Raw genomic sequence first — 16,479 nt, 5'->3', positions numbered from 1 at the left:
GCATGGGAAATAGCATGCAGCCACATAAATTCCCTTCAGGTGAGTTTCTCGGCAGGCATTCAAGACCACTTCTGTTGAGAAAAAGACTATGGTCAGTCAATTTAGTATATTCAAAGAAATGGAAAATAAATGGCTTGATTTTTTTTTTGATTACTCCAGTAATCCTTCATAAATTACTAATTGTGTGGGGATTGAACCCTGTACGACCGGGTGCAAGTCCGACACGTTACCTCGAGAGTATCTCCCAGTTTATAAATCCATGGTCAATATTAAATTAGAATATGTTAAGCTTAATACTACTCATGCATTCAACAGATGGGCATTTTTTTGCCAGATAGCCTCCCTGTATTTATTAATGGTTACAGTGTTCCCTTTTTTGAGTTATAATATGCTTGTACTCCTCATAGACCTCCACAAGCAGATTCTGTTTGCCGCTGGAATAGATCCCGCTCGGTCCTTTTCAGACATTTGATCAATGATTCGAAATTCACGGTTTTGGGCTGGTTACATATCTCGTGAGCACGTGTAATCCACGATAACGTAAGCCAGCTTGAACTAACCTGAGAAAGGCACGGCTGAACTGCGTTGATGGAATGGCTATAGCCTCAAGTGGTAGTTGGCGTTAGTTCTAACCGGGCTTAATCAACTAAGCGCCGCATTCTTTAGGACCCGAACTGGTCTGATCGCTGTCGATCGTAATTTTTGTTTGTGTTTCCCTACTGTGGTTTGGGGGGTGGGGGGTAGGGTGGCCTGTACTACGAACCTCGCTGAACATACCTAGGCTTCCTTGGGTAAAGCCTAGATTGACAGAGAGGCAACGCCTGATCAGAGTTAAATGGTTATGATCAGAGTAAATTAGTTGAGCCAGGTTTTCCGCTTTAGGTTCAATGCGCGTTCACGTGAAAGGGGCGTTTATCGCGTCATTTTACCCACCTTTACAAACTGGATAGATCAAGCAGTCTACATAAATGCGTATAATTGAAAAGATTCTGCATATTGTCTTTAAAATAATTATGCCAAATGCAGAATTGTTCGCCATTAATCCCAATAGAGTGATGATGATTTCAAAGTGCAAAAGCATGTGTCCAACCTGCCTAATTCTATCATTTAGGGAATTCACTTTAAATGCACCCTATGTAAGAAATGCATCGCATATGTTTTCAACCGCAGAGAGGTAGCATAGTGGATTAGTATAAGATCTGAACGCCAGCGACCGGGGTTCAAATCTCGCCGGTCTATCATCATGCCTTTTACCTCCATAGATGTGGTGCCAGCACGGCCTTGAGAATATGGAATTAAGTTCGAAGTAAGCACAAAAATATAATTCCATGACCTTTAGTGAATAAGTATCATATGCATAATAATTGGGACCTTTTCAGCTTCACAAAAATCGTCACTTGGGAGACAAACCCTGCACGCAGAAATTCAAGACTGACGCACTACCTCCCCTCTACCACTCTCTCACGGAGACACAATGCTCAACAGTAAGCATTGTCTAGTCTACATAAGGTCCAAAAAGGATGATCCTAGCGAATACCCTCTGATGAGAACCTGTATCTCTCATAAAGAATAACCTCAGGCAATGCTTAGTGATCGGTCCCGAAAGAGCCTCTGTCGGAGAGACCCCTGTACGAAACGGGCTCCGAGGTCCACGGGAACACCCACAAATGTTGACGCCATTGTCAAAGGAGGGGCTAGAATGCAGCGTATGGCATTCTAACTCGATAGACTAAGGCTACGTTTACACGATGACGGTCTGAACAGAAGACGCAAAAGTGGCGTTGCGTCTTCACTTTTTATTCCGCGTTTAGACGAGCGTTTTCGGGAGGAAATCTGCGTGCATACGGTGACGCAAAAGTGTGTGGAATTCGATTGTGTATGCATGCCAGGCTGCTAGGTGGTGCTGTGATAGACTATCACACAACACCGCCATGTCTGAGCGCATGCGTAGAATCTTCCTTCTCTTATCCGCCTAAGCTGAAAACCTGCTCCCGACCAGGTTTGGTTGAGAGCATAAGTCACCATGGTGATACAGCGACGCGAAAAGAGATAGACTTACGTGTCACAGCTAACCCAGGCTTTGAGCGCAACATATCTAGCTAACCCACTAATCGAGGATCGTAGTACAGGGCACTGGGACTTGTGTACTGTATTTTTGTTAGTGTTTCCCGTCTACCCTGTGTCTTATTTTCTGATGTATGATTGCAAGATATGAATAAAAACACCTTGTATCATAGGGCTCACCAAAAGCACACGTACAAGAGCTACTGATAACTTAATGAACATGTTAAATACATGGCTCAAAATTGCTCCAGACAAAAGGGTGGTGAGTAGGGCAGTTTGTCAAAAATCGGTACACGTTGACGAGAAAAACAATCCCCAGATCTATTCAAGTTAGCTAGAATAACCTTACTATCTTCTGAGGCATAGCGGGCTCGAGCCCAACGGGGTAGCCTCTCTGCAGATTAATCTTACCAGGGAGTGAAAAAACTAACTCTAACAAACAACCATACTCACCAAAACAACAAAGAAAATCTGACAAAAAAAGTCTGGTCCAGTCTCCCAAAAAGGTTCAAACAGTCCCCAAAATAAAGTGTTTTACTGTCATAAATAATTGCACAAGTTAAAAGCCTTGACAGTAGCACATGTTGTCACGAGAAGGGTTCTGAGGCTGAAGTCATGGCTTTTAAGCACACCTTCGCAGGTGTGCATAATTAACTTGATTGTGCCTGTGCACCACCCAACGACCATTGCACTGCCACTGCAAGGTCAGTGGGGGTGTAGAGGGGCGTAACACTACTATACTCTCTCATATACCCAACTATATACTCTCTCACACACTACTCACACACTACTATATCCTCTCACATACAATACTAAAACCTTTTACATACCCAACTACTGTATATGCTCTATCACTGTTATGACTGCATGGCTCAAGCATGACATAACAAATAGGGAGAGACGCAGTGAACAAGTTTCTGTATATTTATTCAGAAACATAAACCCTAACAAGGAAATTAAGTATCAGTGTACATGGCAGCTTAACTATGTGTAGTGTGTTATGGACTGGTGTAGTGAGAATGTGCAACAGAATAAAGATGAAGAGGGTTTGGCAACAGCAGCTGCTGTCACCCAGGCAGCGAGAGAGACTGAAAGGCTTCTTCTTCTTCTTGGGGTTTTACGGCGGTTGGCATCCACAACTTGGTGCATTACCGCTCTCTTCTGATCCAGTTAATGAATCAAAACAAAAATATCCAAACACTCACTCATTCACACCTTCTTTCTACTCTATATCCCATCATATAACCCTGTTTCTCTCAAAAAGCCAAACAATACTTTTATACAATTCCTCTTCATTAATCTTAAAATATTTTCCAAAGTATACTCCTGCATACCCAATTCTCTCAATAGATTTTTCATACTTTCCCTCTCCATCCCATAACCACTACAGTTCATTAAAACATGTTCCACTGTCTCCTCTACCTGGCACCCCTCACATAATCCAGTGGGGTGTTTTCCTATCAAATTCATTGTTTTATTTAGTGCACTGTGCCCCAACCTTAACCTTATCAAAATTTGTTCATCCTTCCTCTGACCACTATACCTTATTTTAACATTAACACTTTTTTGAATATTATATAAATATCTCCCTTTCTCCTCACTGTCCCATTTGTCTTGCCACATTTTGTTAACTTTTCCCCATATCAGGCTTTTAACTTCTGCCTTACTTAAACTGATATTCATTTCTACTTTTTCCTTCTCCAATGCCTTCTTCGCCATCTTATCAGCTTTCTCATTTCCCTTCACCCCTACATGAGCTGGAACCCATAAAAAATGTATTTGCCTCCCCTGCTGAACGATTCTCGTAATTGACTGTAGAACTTCATATAACAAACCTTGGCGACTAATTGAATAAAAATACCTCATACTTGCCAAAACTGATGCTGAATCTGTACAGATCACAATTTTGCGACCAGCACCCCCAACATCTCCACTGTATAAACGCTTAAATTATCTGATGTTCTTCTAGAGACTGAAAGGCAGGATGTCTTCCTCCTTTTATAGGCCTATCAGGTCAATCAGGTGCACCTGCTGAAAAGAGGGAAGTGCCAAATGGCCCAAGTGGGAAAAACAGCGCCTCCGACCACAGGGTGTGGTGCGGGACCGCCATGGTAAGAGTTACCAGGGGGACGTAACAATCACACACTACCATACTCACTCACATACCCAACTATACTCTCTCACATACACTACTATTCTCTCTCATATACACTACTATACTCCCTCACATACACAACTATACACTCTCATACATACATGTAAAAGAAGTATAATAGTTTGTCTGTATGAGTATAGTGGTGTATATGCAAGATTATAATAGAGTGTGTAAGACCAAGTAGGAATTCTGTCCCAGTCGGCCCCTTATACGGGCCTGCTATTATATAGTAATATATGTGGATTAGCTTATAGGAATAAAATATGATCAGCTGGTAGACAGCTGTCAATTCGTCCGCCTATCGCAATTATAGTGCCTTTCATTACCCAACATAAAAAAATAGCCAAAATATGTATCCCTTCTCTATAATGCACACATTCTCTATAGCTATTTGTAATGGGTCACTATTTCACCACAATCACCACAATAGGGTCACTATTTTTTTACATTATATTTTTCGACTCCGATATTGGCAGTACAGCAATTGTCCTAAAATTAAACAACACGTGATTTCCTAACATATCAGATGATTAATGGCAAATAATAATAAACAAACATTGATGAATAGATTCCTCGGACATACATATATTTGATTACTGGGTTATTCAGACGAAGTATAACCCAGCCTTCTATAAGCACTCCCCAAATATGCATAGATGTTAAAAAAACATAATATTTTTTGCGTGATACTACACATAAAAACAAAAAAATAATAATATCTGAATGCTGAATTTAGAATAAAATACCTTCCTAACGAATGAACATCCGGACATTATAATATTCGGGCTCAGCCCTAACTTCAATTTGCAACACCCCTAGAGGCCAAATCTCTCTACAAAGCCTGAAGACTTCCATTATCAAAACAGTCTGGAGTAAATAGTGTACCACATACTCTGTACATATCCGTTACTCGAGCAGGTACATCAATTCAAACTTTTGAAAAAGTTAATTGGTTAGTGGTAAATCTGACAGAGAATTTTGAGGATTAAAAGTTGATTTCTCCTTGGATAAACAAACTAACCGGCTGCCAGAGATAAGAACATACGTGTGGATCATCAGCATATCTTCAGAAGCAGACTGGGACCCCGGTAAATAGGTCAAATCTGTGACTCAGAAACTATTCAATTGTATGTTTTTGAAAAATGTCTGGGCTAAAAAGCACAAGGAGCGACTAACTGACAATCGGCTACTGTTAGTTTAAGGCTATCCTGCAATGACATATTTCGGTGTGATGAAACAAGATACTGGCACTGCGCCACAGGAACTTTACAAGCACCATCCTGCGAAGGAGCATTATTGCTGCTGGAATACAAAATCCAAATCCTTTATTTGTGTGGCATGCAAAAATACATCTATGTTGTCACGGCTAAGCTTCCAAAAGATATTAACCACAGAAAAAGAAAACTTTAGAGGGAGTGGATAAAAACAAAGAGTAAACACTAATGTTACAATGGCTTTTTAGGGTCAATAATTTCATTTGGGGGTGCTACTAGAATATGGTTACTGGCCTGTATGTTAGAAATACCCCTTATTATTCTCACTGTTCAGTTCTGCAAAACCAATTTCAGCATCTTTCAAAAACGTTGTTTTTTATCATGTAATTTTAAGGCCCGCCTCCCGAGTAGCCCAGTCTGCTGTGATTGGTCAGCACGCCCAGTCTGCTGTGATTGGTCAGCACTCCCACTCTGTTGCGATTGGCCGAACGCTTTGCACGTGTGTCTGCAAATTCAACCCCCGGAGAAGTTGTAAACATTGCAGGTAGCCGGGAGGTGGGACTTCTGCACTTCAGCAACGCCCACTGCACAGTCTGACGCCACACTGTTACGCTTCGTGCCCACTGCACCGTCAGTCAAAGGACGTGGGAAGGCGTGGCTGACGGATGGGGGAGTAGTCTTTGCAGAGGCATCCGTCAGCCAATCAAATCGCTTCGCCGGGTTCTTCCCGCTTCTTCCTGCTTGTTGCGTTGTCATTGCAAGATTTCCCGCTTTCCAGTATCGTCAGAGCCCGAGTCGCGTCACAGTGCTTAAATTTGCATACGCGATCTGATTGGATGACGGATCCGTCGCTGCCGAAAAAGTTGAAAATTGTTCAACTTTTTGACGGAGCCGAAGGCTCCAACGGAACGGACGGATCCACAATGCATTGCGCGTCCGTCCCCATTCAAAGTCAATGGGGATCAGTCAACGGACGGAGGTAGTGGGCACGAGGCGTCACGGAAGTAAAGTCTGAGCGCACACAAGCTGTTTCTACACTTATCGAGGGCCGTTCTCAGTGGGCGTGAATACTCCGCCTGGCTCAGACTTAGACTTGTCTATCTTAGCAGACATAAAACATGCATACATACGGCATATAAGAGTCTAAATCAAAGGGAAAAGTTGAAAGAGCATGATATCAGCCCTTCAAGCCCCCTACCTCTGGGGAGTAGAGGTCCACGGTGGCACAGGGTCTCCCGGCTGCGTCGCAGCCCCCCAGCATGTACATCTGGCCCCCGACCTCGGCCACGGTGTGGTACACCCGGCTGCTGGCCAGGCCGGCGAGGCTCTGCCAGTGGAACTCATTGGCCGAGGGAAAGGACATGGTCCCCGGTCCCCCTACTCTGCTGCTGTCCCAGCAGGTGTAGCGGAGGCCCCACAAGAGATTCTAAAACAACACACACGTGGCGGAGGGGGCGGTGCTGTGTTGGTGGAGCTGGAGCTCTGGTGGAGGGGGGGTGATGGAGGAGGAGAGCTGCAGGAGTCCAGGGGAAGAGGCAGAGATCGTCAGCCCTCCCCTTCCCCCGTGATGGCTGGTCCACCGCCTCACACACTGGGGGCCTGGAGACACAAAACAGAACATCTATGATATCAGCGACCCGTCCAGATCGAGAGAGAAGTAGCCGTGGCTTCATTTCCTAGGCTCCCTCTATGCCCGGCTGTCCGGGACCAAGTAATCAAGAAGAGGACACAAATGTTAGTAGAATAAAGGTTTATTTATACCCAAACTCACCCGTCCCCTGCCTACGCAGTACTTTCACTCAGGGAGTAAAGGAGGACACCATCTGCACTGATGTGGTAAGAGACGGTGGAAAATAAATAATATAAATCAAACTGGCGCAGCCCCTTCAACCCAACGCGATCAGAGACCTTCTTTTTGGGACGGCAAAGCTGCTCATGCAATATGCATGGTGTTAAACTTCCGCTGCTGCAAATGAAAGTCAAGCATTGGTATTGCTTGGTGCATAAAGGCCTTGGTACCGCGACACAGTGGTGAAAGAAGCCAAACTGTGCTGCCTGCATTATGGGAAACAGGAATGATATCCGATGGACTACAGCCTATTCGTGTCGTGCTTCTCAAAAACACGTCTCTATCCATATAAAACGTTTCATCCACCATTGTGATCAACACACCTTTTCACTTCAACACTGAAAGTTGACACAGAGCTTCAGAAAAAGAAAAAAGAATTCACCTTCATTTTTCTCAGAGAACTAGTGTTACCATAGCAACAGTTATACATGTGGGGTGTCGAGAGGTAGAGCAGCAGGGCATTTTATTTGATTATTTACTTTTCACTCGTACATAATTGCTTATCGCTTGGTTTGGCTTTAATAATGGGATTCTATAAGGATAGATGCAAAACAAACCAAACAGGGAGCTGTCTGCTAGCGGCTCGCGCCGGCAGTTTGCGCTGCCCCGCCAGCGGAGCGGGATAACTTTCCAGTTTGGCACGCAGGGCAAGTTAATTGCAATCTGTAACCAATTTACTTTGAGTCATCCTTTACTTAGATTTTTTTTTCCTTTAATTAACTGCTTGAATAGCTTGAGATCAACAGCAAGCATGCTAGCTAAAGTCATTTGCAATCAGCTTGCCTCCGAGCAAAAACTTTTAATTAGGTTGCGTCACATCGACCCCCCCCCCATCCCCCACCGCCCTGTGAGGGGACCCGCTTCAAAACGGTAATATGGACGCGAAGGTGAGCCGACTTTTAATTAAATTAGGGATTCCTAAATGTCTCTTTGTTTTCCTATCATGTCACTTCCCACATGATCGTCTCATTAACCTTCTAACAGCGTGTGAATGACAACAGACATTGTTTATCATTCATAATTAAACTGATCATTTGACGACAAAAGGTACATTCACGAGTGGTTGAGCCCCCTTACAGCAGCATGGCAGTCTTCCCAGTGCTAGACTCAAGGTTGGCTTGCGTCGTATTTCTGTAAATAATTGTTTATTTTCAACAGTTGCATATTGTTTAACAGGTATAACATCCTTATTTTCATGAAGATTCTGATTCATAATTAGACTTTTAATTTCAATAACAATTTCTCTCAGAGGGCACGCTAACACACAGACACACAAACAGACACACACACAGACACACAGACGCAAGCACAAGCACACACACACACACACACAGACATACTAGGGGTGTAAGGATACATGTATTCGTATTGAACCGAATCAGTACGGACGTCTCGGTTCGGTGCATGGATTTACAAGGAGAATGCATGGTATAAAATTAAATAAAACTGGCGTGCAAATTAATTAATGTAATGCGGAACTAATGTTAGATACGCAAGTTCTCCAGGGACAACAAATGGTGGGTTTCCACCGGAGGCTGTGAGTCGGTTGAGTTCGCTAAGGTGCGGCACGGATCGCGTTTCCACGGCTAAAAGTGGGCGTGGCCCGGACTGAGCCGGGTACCCAGTACCCAGCACTTATGAAAATGTACTTCTGAATGCGTCTCTGTCCCCAGCACATTTCAAACCAAACTGACGCCCATGGAGCTACATCACGCAGGCTGAAAGCATTTGTCCTACTCCTAACCGTGTAGTTAGGACATTGCCTGGTTCCGCCCGCCTAAGTACTTCCGCTCAATTTTAATTTCCCTTCAGTAATACGTCTGGGGCTGTTTCCCAATGTGACGGAATAATGCTCAACGACTGCCTTTTTAAGGACGCTATGACATCGAACGCCGACAAGCACTGTTCCACTGTTGAGAACACTCAAAATTCTCGCCCTTTTCGTGTCATTTAATTTTGAGAATTCCGAGATTTTTCAAGGACTGCGCGGGATATTTAATTGCCTATAGAAAGCAATACATATTGCTTTACACAAGTGAAGTTATTTGAACGTTTTCAGAAATATTTTGGGCTTTTTATAGATTAATCATGTAAATGCAAAAAATTAACCTGTGCGATTTCTTTCAAACGTTTTTGCATCGTAATGATAGGCTATATTTTGCATGGATTGATTAGTTTTAATATGTAAGTAGGTGGTGTTAAAACAAACTGCTGTCGCCAATAACAATTTCAACAATTAAGATATTTATATATTTAACACTGAAGCAATATTAAAAAGCGGAAGTGGAAGCGCTTCCACACTAGCGAGTCGTTCCAAACTCTGAACGCTACAAACAGTAGGCAGCACTATAGCCAGCACCCTAGCCCCATCTCAACAGGACGCGACTAGCAAGGAAGTGTTCTGACAAGGCTGCAGCCTTCACTTTGGGTCTGCGATATGTTAGTGGGTTTTCTCAGTCCAAATTTTCTGCGTCCAATCAGCGAACAGAGGGAGTGGCTGAGAACAATGACGTTAAAGCTAGCTTTCGTTGACGGACATCTTCACCCATGATCTTCATGCACGGTGTTTGGTTGGTTTACAGCCTGCGCGCAACGTGATTCCTGGCCAAACGTTAGCGATTGGTTATGGTAGATCCAGAGTGGCACTAGGCAGATCCAATAGTTTTAAACTTCTCAACAGACACCCACCTTCAAGTGAGTTAACGCATGTCAATTGAGTAGGTCCAGACTCTCTGTGAAAACTAATTATAAAACACCAATCAGCTCTCAAGAATGCTTGCAGCAGCAAGTCCATCCCAGCATCAATATAAGAAAATCTCTACGGGAATCAGTTTAACGGACAAAGCTAGTTTCAAGCAATTTTTATCTTATATTCAGAATCCAATGAGACCATAGAGGCGGCTTATTTTACCGGGTCTATAGTCAGATCTACCTTGCAGAATGTAAAAAAGGCTTCTCTTCAACACCAAATAAACCGAGTCTGTATCAAGGCTGTTTCTTTAGGCAGCCCATTCTCTTCTTACATTTCATTCAACCATAACTTTAACCTGAATATCTTGATCTCATTGTGGAAAAAGCTCCAAAAATCTTGAAGGTTTTTGTTATTCCACAGAGAATGGATCCCAACCCCTGGCATCTTTTTTTGTCTCTTGTCACCCGAATATTGCACTTCCGTTACATAATAGCTATGTGACAGGACAGGCAACTCCAGATCTCTCGTGAGGTGCTATGAAATGAATTGACTACTGACAACACAAACAAAGTATTCCACCACAACACAGAAGGCTGACACTGAACTCTGCTCTCATATCACCCGTCAACACCATCTTGTTTTTAAGACTCGATAAGTAGATTGACGAACACAGAGCTTGCGTGTTGCTGACGGATGTCACAATCTCTATGTTCGTCAATCTACCTATCGATGGAAACAAGATGGTGTCGACGGTTGATCTACTGATGGTATTGTGTGTATAAAATGTCCTTTTTAATAAAAAATCTGTACACTTACATAGTTATCGATGCCTTGTTTTATATGTAAAGACCCTTATTATACTACCAAAGAAGTGTCGGTCTACTTCTAGCCTTTTAAGTGGTTTAAATTAGCGATTTTTTTTTACCATAACAAATACCCCCATCATTTCAAGTTCATAGCGTTTTGGTAGAATGGGCTTAAAACAGCCAACTTAAGAATGCGTCTATACGCGCTTTTTTGCCCCCAAACGAACATTCCAACTCGTTATCATATTAAACATATCCCAGATCCATTCTACACCGGATTTGTCCTTTAACTATACAGCTCAACTATATCAGCTCCAAACCTTCCACTCAGCTCCCGCCTGGTCCACCCATCAATTGTCTGCAAGAACTAAAAACCTGGATGACCTCCAACCTCCTCAAACTGAACAGCAATAAAACTGAGCTCATGGTGGTGGCGCCCAAGCCACTGCTCAGGAAGGTTGGGGATCTTGGATCTGGAAGTGGATGGCTGCTTCATCACCCCATCACCCATAGTCCGCAACCTGGTTGTCATCCTGGACCCGACCCTATCATTCCAGTCCCACATTAATAACGTAACAAGACCTGCATTCTACCACCTGAAGAACATCGTATGACTCCGACCCGCACCCTCAGACTCAGTTACCGAAACCCTGGTCCACTGCTTCATCTCTACCCGCCTGGACTACTTGAGAGTTTGGACTGGTTTGTGGTCTCTCACAGTGAGGATGAGTCCAGACTAAAGCACAAGGACAAAGAAAGGTTGCACGTAACAAACTGTAGTGTTGAGTTTGTACAGGCCCGGTGGGTCTGTTGTCCCTTGTTAGACCTATCCATACATTTTTATTTTGTTCAAGCAGGCAACTCTGTCTCCTTCCGCCAACCCCAGCAGTAAAATATTGCTGCTATAAAACGACCAGGCTGTCCAGTAAATGATGCAAGTAATTAACTTGTAACACTGTTAAGTACCACTTAAAGGGCACGCAACGTTTCACTATAGACCTAATATGCAGTCATTGGGACATGTTTTGAATAAAAATACACCCATATAATTTTTCCAAAAAAATAGGCGCAATTTGTCATGAATTATATAGCTTCAAAGGTATTCATATTCATCACTCAGGTAGAAGTATAGATACTAGCGTTTAAAAAGACTTCTTTAGAAGTTGAAGTAGCCTATCAACTCAAGAACTGGTTTCAATACTGCTTAAGGTATAAAAGTAAAAGTAATGTAAGGGGAAAAAATGCCATCATGGACAAAAGCTTAGGCTACAGGGGCCTATAGTGAACTCCACACCTCTCCAAAAAACACATTTTTCTTATATTAAAATGTTAATGTTGAAATGCACCTCATTCAGCCACATTCATGCCCATTGAAAATGAACTAATTTTTGCACACTAAAAAGGGGATACATATTTTGGCCGGTCGAAAGTTCAGTCGGACAAAAATATCTGTCCCCCCTATAACTTTGGCTAGGAAAGAAGAAACAAGTATATTCTTCATTCAGTCTGCATTATAGGGAAGGTATACATATCTTGGCTATTTTTCTTATTTATTTGAGCAGGGTAATGAAAGGCTCTATAATTGCGATAGGCCTACATTATTAGGCTTACCATGATCAATGTTATTATTATTGTTATTTATTCAGGATGTTTTGCAGCAGGGTCTGGATAGGAGCAATACATTTCTTTCTGCTTCCGATACGATTTTGCGGAGCCCATCACCAACCTGGCTCTTCCCCCTGGCTCACTATTGGCTGGTTTAACACAATGACGAAAGGGAAGCGACGGCAAGCAGCCAATTGCCTACAGAGTCGTTTGACCTATGCCCGTTGATCTCTCCTCTTATGCTGAAGAAAATGACAGCAGCCTCCCCAGACCAACGTGCAATCCATGATTGAGCTTGGTATGGCAATAGCCAGGCTATTAGCCTACAGGAATAAAATATGATCAGCTGGTTTTCAGTAGACAGCTTTCAGTTGAGCCGTGTTGCAATGAATGACATATAACTATGTTATTGGGGGCCCTCTCTGGTTCTATATGTTATTGGGGGCCCTCTCTGGTTCTATATGTTATTGGGGGCCCTCTCTCATTATATATGTTATTGGGGGCCCTCTCTGGTTCTATATGTTTTTGGGGGGCCCTCTCTTGTTCTATATGTTATTGAGGGCCCTCTCTCATTATACATGTTATTGGAGGCCCCTTTCTGGTTCTATATGTTATTGGGGGCCCTCTCTCATTATTTATGTTATTGGGGGCTCTCTCTGGTTCTATATGTTATTGGAGGGCCCTCTCTGGTTCTATATGTTATTGGGGGCCCTTTCCGGTTCTATATGTTCTTGAGGGCCCTCTATCTATATGTTATTGGGGGCCCTCTCTCATTATATATGTTATTGGAGGGCCCTCTCTGGATCTGGCATGTTAATGGACGTCTCTACTGTTTCTGTTCTATATGTTAAGGAGGGCCCTAGTGCTCTGGCTCTATATGTTAAAGGGGGGCCCTAGTGCTCTGGCTCTATATGTTAAAGGAGGGCCCTAATGCTCTGGCTCTATACGTTAAAGGAGGGCCCTAGTGCTCTGGCTCTATATGTTAAAGGAGGGCCCTAGTGCTCTGGCTTTATATGTTATTGGAGGGCCCTAATGCTCTGGCTCTATATGTTAAAGGAGGGCCCTAGTGGTCTGGCTCTATATGTTAAAGGAGGGCCCTAGTGCTCTGGCTTTATATGTTATTGGAGGGCCTTACTGTTTTTGTTATACATGTTATTGAGGTCTCTAGTGCTCTTGGAATATCAAGACAAAGCAGCTCTCTGTGGAATCCAGAGGATGTCTAAGCATTAATGTGTAGTCTGGAGTTGGGTTCGGAGACAGAACAGTCTTCCTAACTGACATGTGACATGCTATGCTGAAGGTGAGGCACCCTTAAAATAGGCATTGTGTCTAAATACCTTTGGTCCAAGAAAATATGTCACTCTCGAAGTACTCAAAATACACATCAGAATTCCCCCCTACAAGTGGGCACACTAATGCATCTCTTCCACGTGCAGATTTCCGCGATGTGCAGAAATATCAGGAGTCAAATCACATGAGAATTTCGCTCATTGCTTTGTCTCATTCTCGTAAGCTCACCTGCTGGCTCCCCCTTGGGAACCAGCATTTCAAGACATTTGAGCCTTCAAGGACCCAAACAAGGACATTGATGTAGCAAGTCTATTCAGATGAGACCATTTTCTTTCTAATGAACAAGAACTTCTCCACAAACCATGAATGTGCTCAAACACACCCTTTGCTCACAAAATATGTTTTCAGAAATATTCTGCAGCTCTGTTAATGTTGTATTCTATCTCGTGACAGTGATATTGTCAAACCTCCACTAAAGGTGTCCAGATGGTAACTCATACACACATTACTCAAATTGTCCATGATGAGGATTCCACAGGTCCATAGCCTGGTTTCAAAGAGTGTATCAAGATGGATGAAGATGTACTTTATTCATCCAAGACTCGAAATGTGCCAAGTTGACCATGGGTCACAGCAGTAGTAAGTATTTTGTTTAAAAGCCTTCATATGCCATTTTTGGTTTTCCTTTGCCAGAGACAGATTCCAGTGAAAACTGCTGTAGCATCCCTAATCCTTGTATCCCAAATCCTTTTTGTGTTTGTATGGATTTAAACATTTACTGCCAAAAATATTGGAAATTGTAAGTTAAATCAGAGCATGTAGACAGAAGACTTTGAGGCCTCTCTAAATTGGGATAACAAGAGCGCTTTTTTTGTTAAAATTACCATATTACTATTAGAATTGCTTTATTATTTGGCCTTCTTCTAGCAAACATGTACATCACTTGCATTGCTCTCTCTGTGACAGCTAGCTTAGCCTAGCTCAACTCAGCTAAACTCTTATATGCACAGCTCAGCCGCGGAACATGCTTAGCACAAAGCCCCAGCAGCAGATGTTACAACTGCACTGTTGGCGGTTAGCTAGATAGATTAGACATGGCTCCGAGGGCTTACTCTGGCAGCCTAGCTCCCACAGAACCCAACGGCCCAAATTGGATTAGCCAGTAAAGGGGAGCGAAGGCGGCCAATGGTGCTGCCTGAACAAGTCGCCTAACACGGCTGAAGTTGAAGTGAGGGTACTTGGATCGGTGAGGCGTAGAGGGACTCGCCTGGCTAGGAAGATAGCCTCTCAGCAGGGATTCCACAGCCGTCAGAGTGGAACGGCGCATCGGCCTCGTTCCTGGATTTAACCAAGCTGAGACGGCCGGCTCTTCGTTGTTAATATGATCAAAGACCTGATGTTCCTGGGCCTCACGTCCCCTCGACTGTTCTGGCCTGGAGTGTAAGCGGTTGCAGTAACAGGAGATGAGTTTGAACGCTGTAGAAGGACGTGCTATAGGAAGACAACCATGACGATTACAAAAAGATAAAAAAAAAATCGAAATATTTTCTGTATTTAAAAGAAGATTAAGGAAGGGCAAATTGTGGGGCCACAGCTGCTGTCTGGTCCTCTGTGGCCCCTGATGATGAAGTGAGTCACCAGTATGTACCTGGCGTGGAGCGCTGGTTGCTGACTGCTTTAATGAGGGAGCTGTGGGTTGCTAAATCAGTTGTGGCTGATTGCTGGCAGTGGGGGATTTTTTCAGCACAGATGGCATTTCTTCTTAATCTTCATTTCGGAAATAAATAAAAATTGCCTGGATGCCTGGCCGCCCGCGCTAAATAAGTATTTACGGGCGCGATGGTTTAAAATGTCCCTGACTCTGTGTGTTGAAGGGGAATTATCATTATCATTTTTACACACAGATCGCGCAAGTAGCCCGCTGGTAAACCCCGACCTAGCGGAAGCGGAGGCAGGTGAGGCCAGGGATCGGCTAGCGGTAGGCCATAACAACATTTGGCTCCCCTCAGCAGGCGTTAGACGCAGCAACCATGACGACAATACAGAAATAGACTCGTACGAGGAGCAAACATTTGCAGAGCTAAAAGAGGGACGGATGGAGGGCGCGTGTATGCGTGCATTCCAGTGCACGATACGGGTGTGTGTGCGTACATTGGAGAATACGCTCTGTTACGTAAGGCGATGCATATTGAATCACTACTGTAGTGTGTTAGATCTGACTGTCCCCGACCCACGCCTTTATATTCACACACACACACACACAGACACTTGAATATTTGCAGTGTGCAAGATCTGCATCCTTTCACTGAGGTGCAGAGTGAATAGATCCTGGTTGACAGCCTCCATACAGCCCACCATGGGGGGAAGGGGAGGGAAGAGAGAGAGAGAGAGAGAGAGAGAGAGAGAGAGAGAGAGAGAGAGGGGCCTGGAGAGAAGGGAGTATGTAGGACAGGACCGAGAGCAGAAGCAGGAATGAAGATGCTAAAATATAAGGAGAGAGAGAGAGAGAGAGAGAGAGAGAGAGAGAGAGAGAGAGAGAGAGAGAGAGAGAGAGAGAGAGAGAGAGAGAGAGAGAGAGAGCAAGGTAATGAGGAGGCTTCGAAGACAACAGGGTTAATGGATTTTATGGTTGTGTGTGTGTCGGGGGGGGGGGGGCTGGTGTAAAAATCAAGAAAAGGGGGCCAACTTTAATTATGACAGTGTTGTGAGAGACAGATCTGCATGGGACTTTGGGGGGGGGGGGGGGGGGGGGGCGGTAGAGTTAAGGCAAAGGCTATATTAACAGAGGGTTGTCAAAGACCCCG

General features: G+C 43.7%; 1 protein-coding gene across 1 annotated transcript in view; it reads right to left on the bottom strand.

Annotated features, from left to right (window-relative positions):
• klhdc8a (kelch domain containing 8A) overlaps positions 1–16,479 on the bottom strand; it is a 56,989-nt gene that overhangs the window by 28,850 nt on the left and 11,660 nt on the right. Inside the window, exon 3 of the mRNA XM_060063433.1 lies at positions 6,632–7,032. Within this exon, the coding sequence (XP_059919416.1) occupies positions 6,632–6,796 (165 nt within the window). The 5' untranslated portion in view covers positions 6,797–7,032. The remainder of the gene's footprint in view (positions 1–6,631; positions 7,033–16,479) is intronic.

The sequence above is a fragment of the Gadus macrocephalus genome, chromosome 1 (assembly GCF_031168955.1).
Source record: "Gadus macrocephalus chromosome 1, ASM3116895v1".
Taxonomy (NCBI): domain Eukaryota; kingdom Metazoa; phylum Chordata; class Actinopteri; order Gadiformes; family Gadidae; genus Gadus; species Gadus macrocephalus.
The sequence above is the reverse complement of the archived record's forward strand: the minus strand, read 5'-3'. Positions and strand labels throughout refer to the sequence as shown.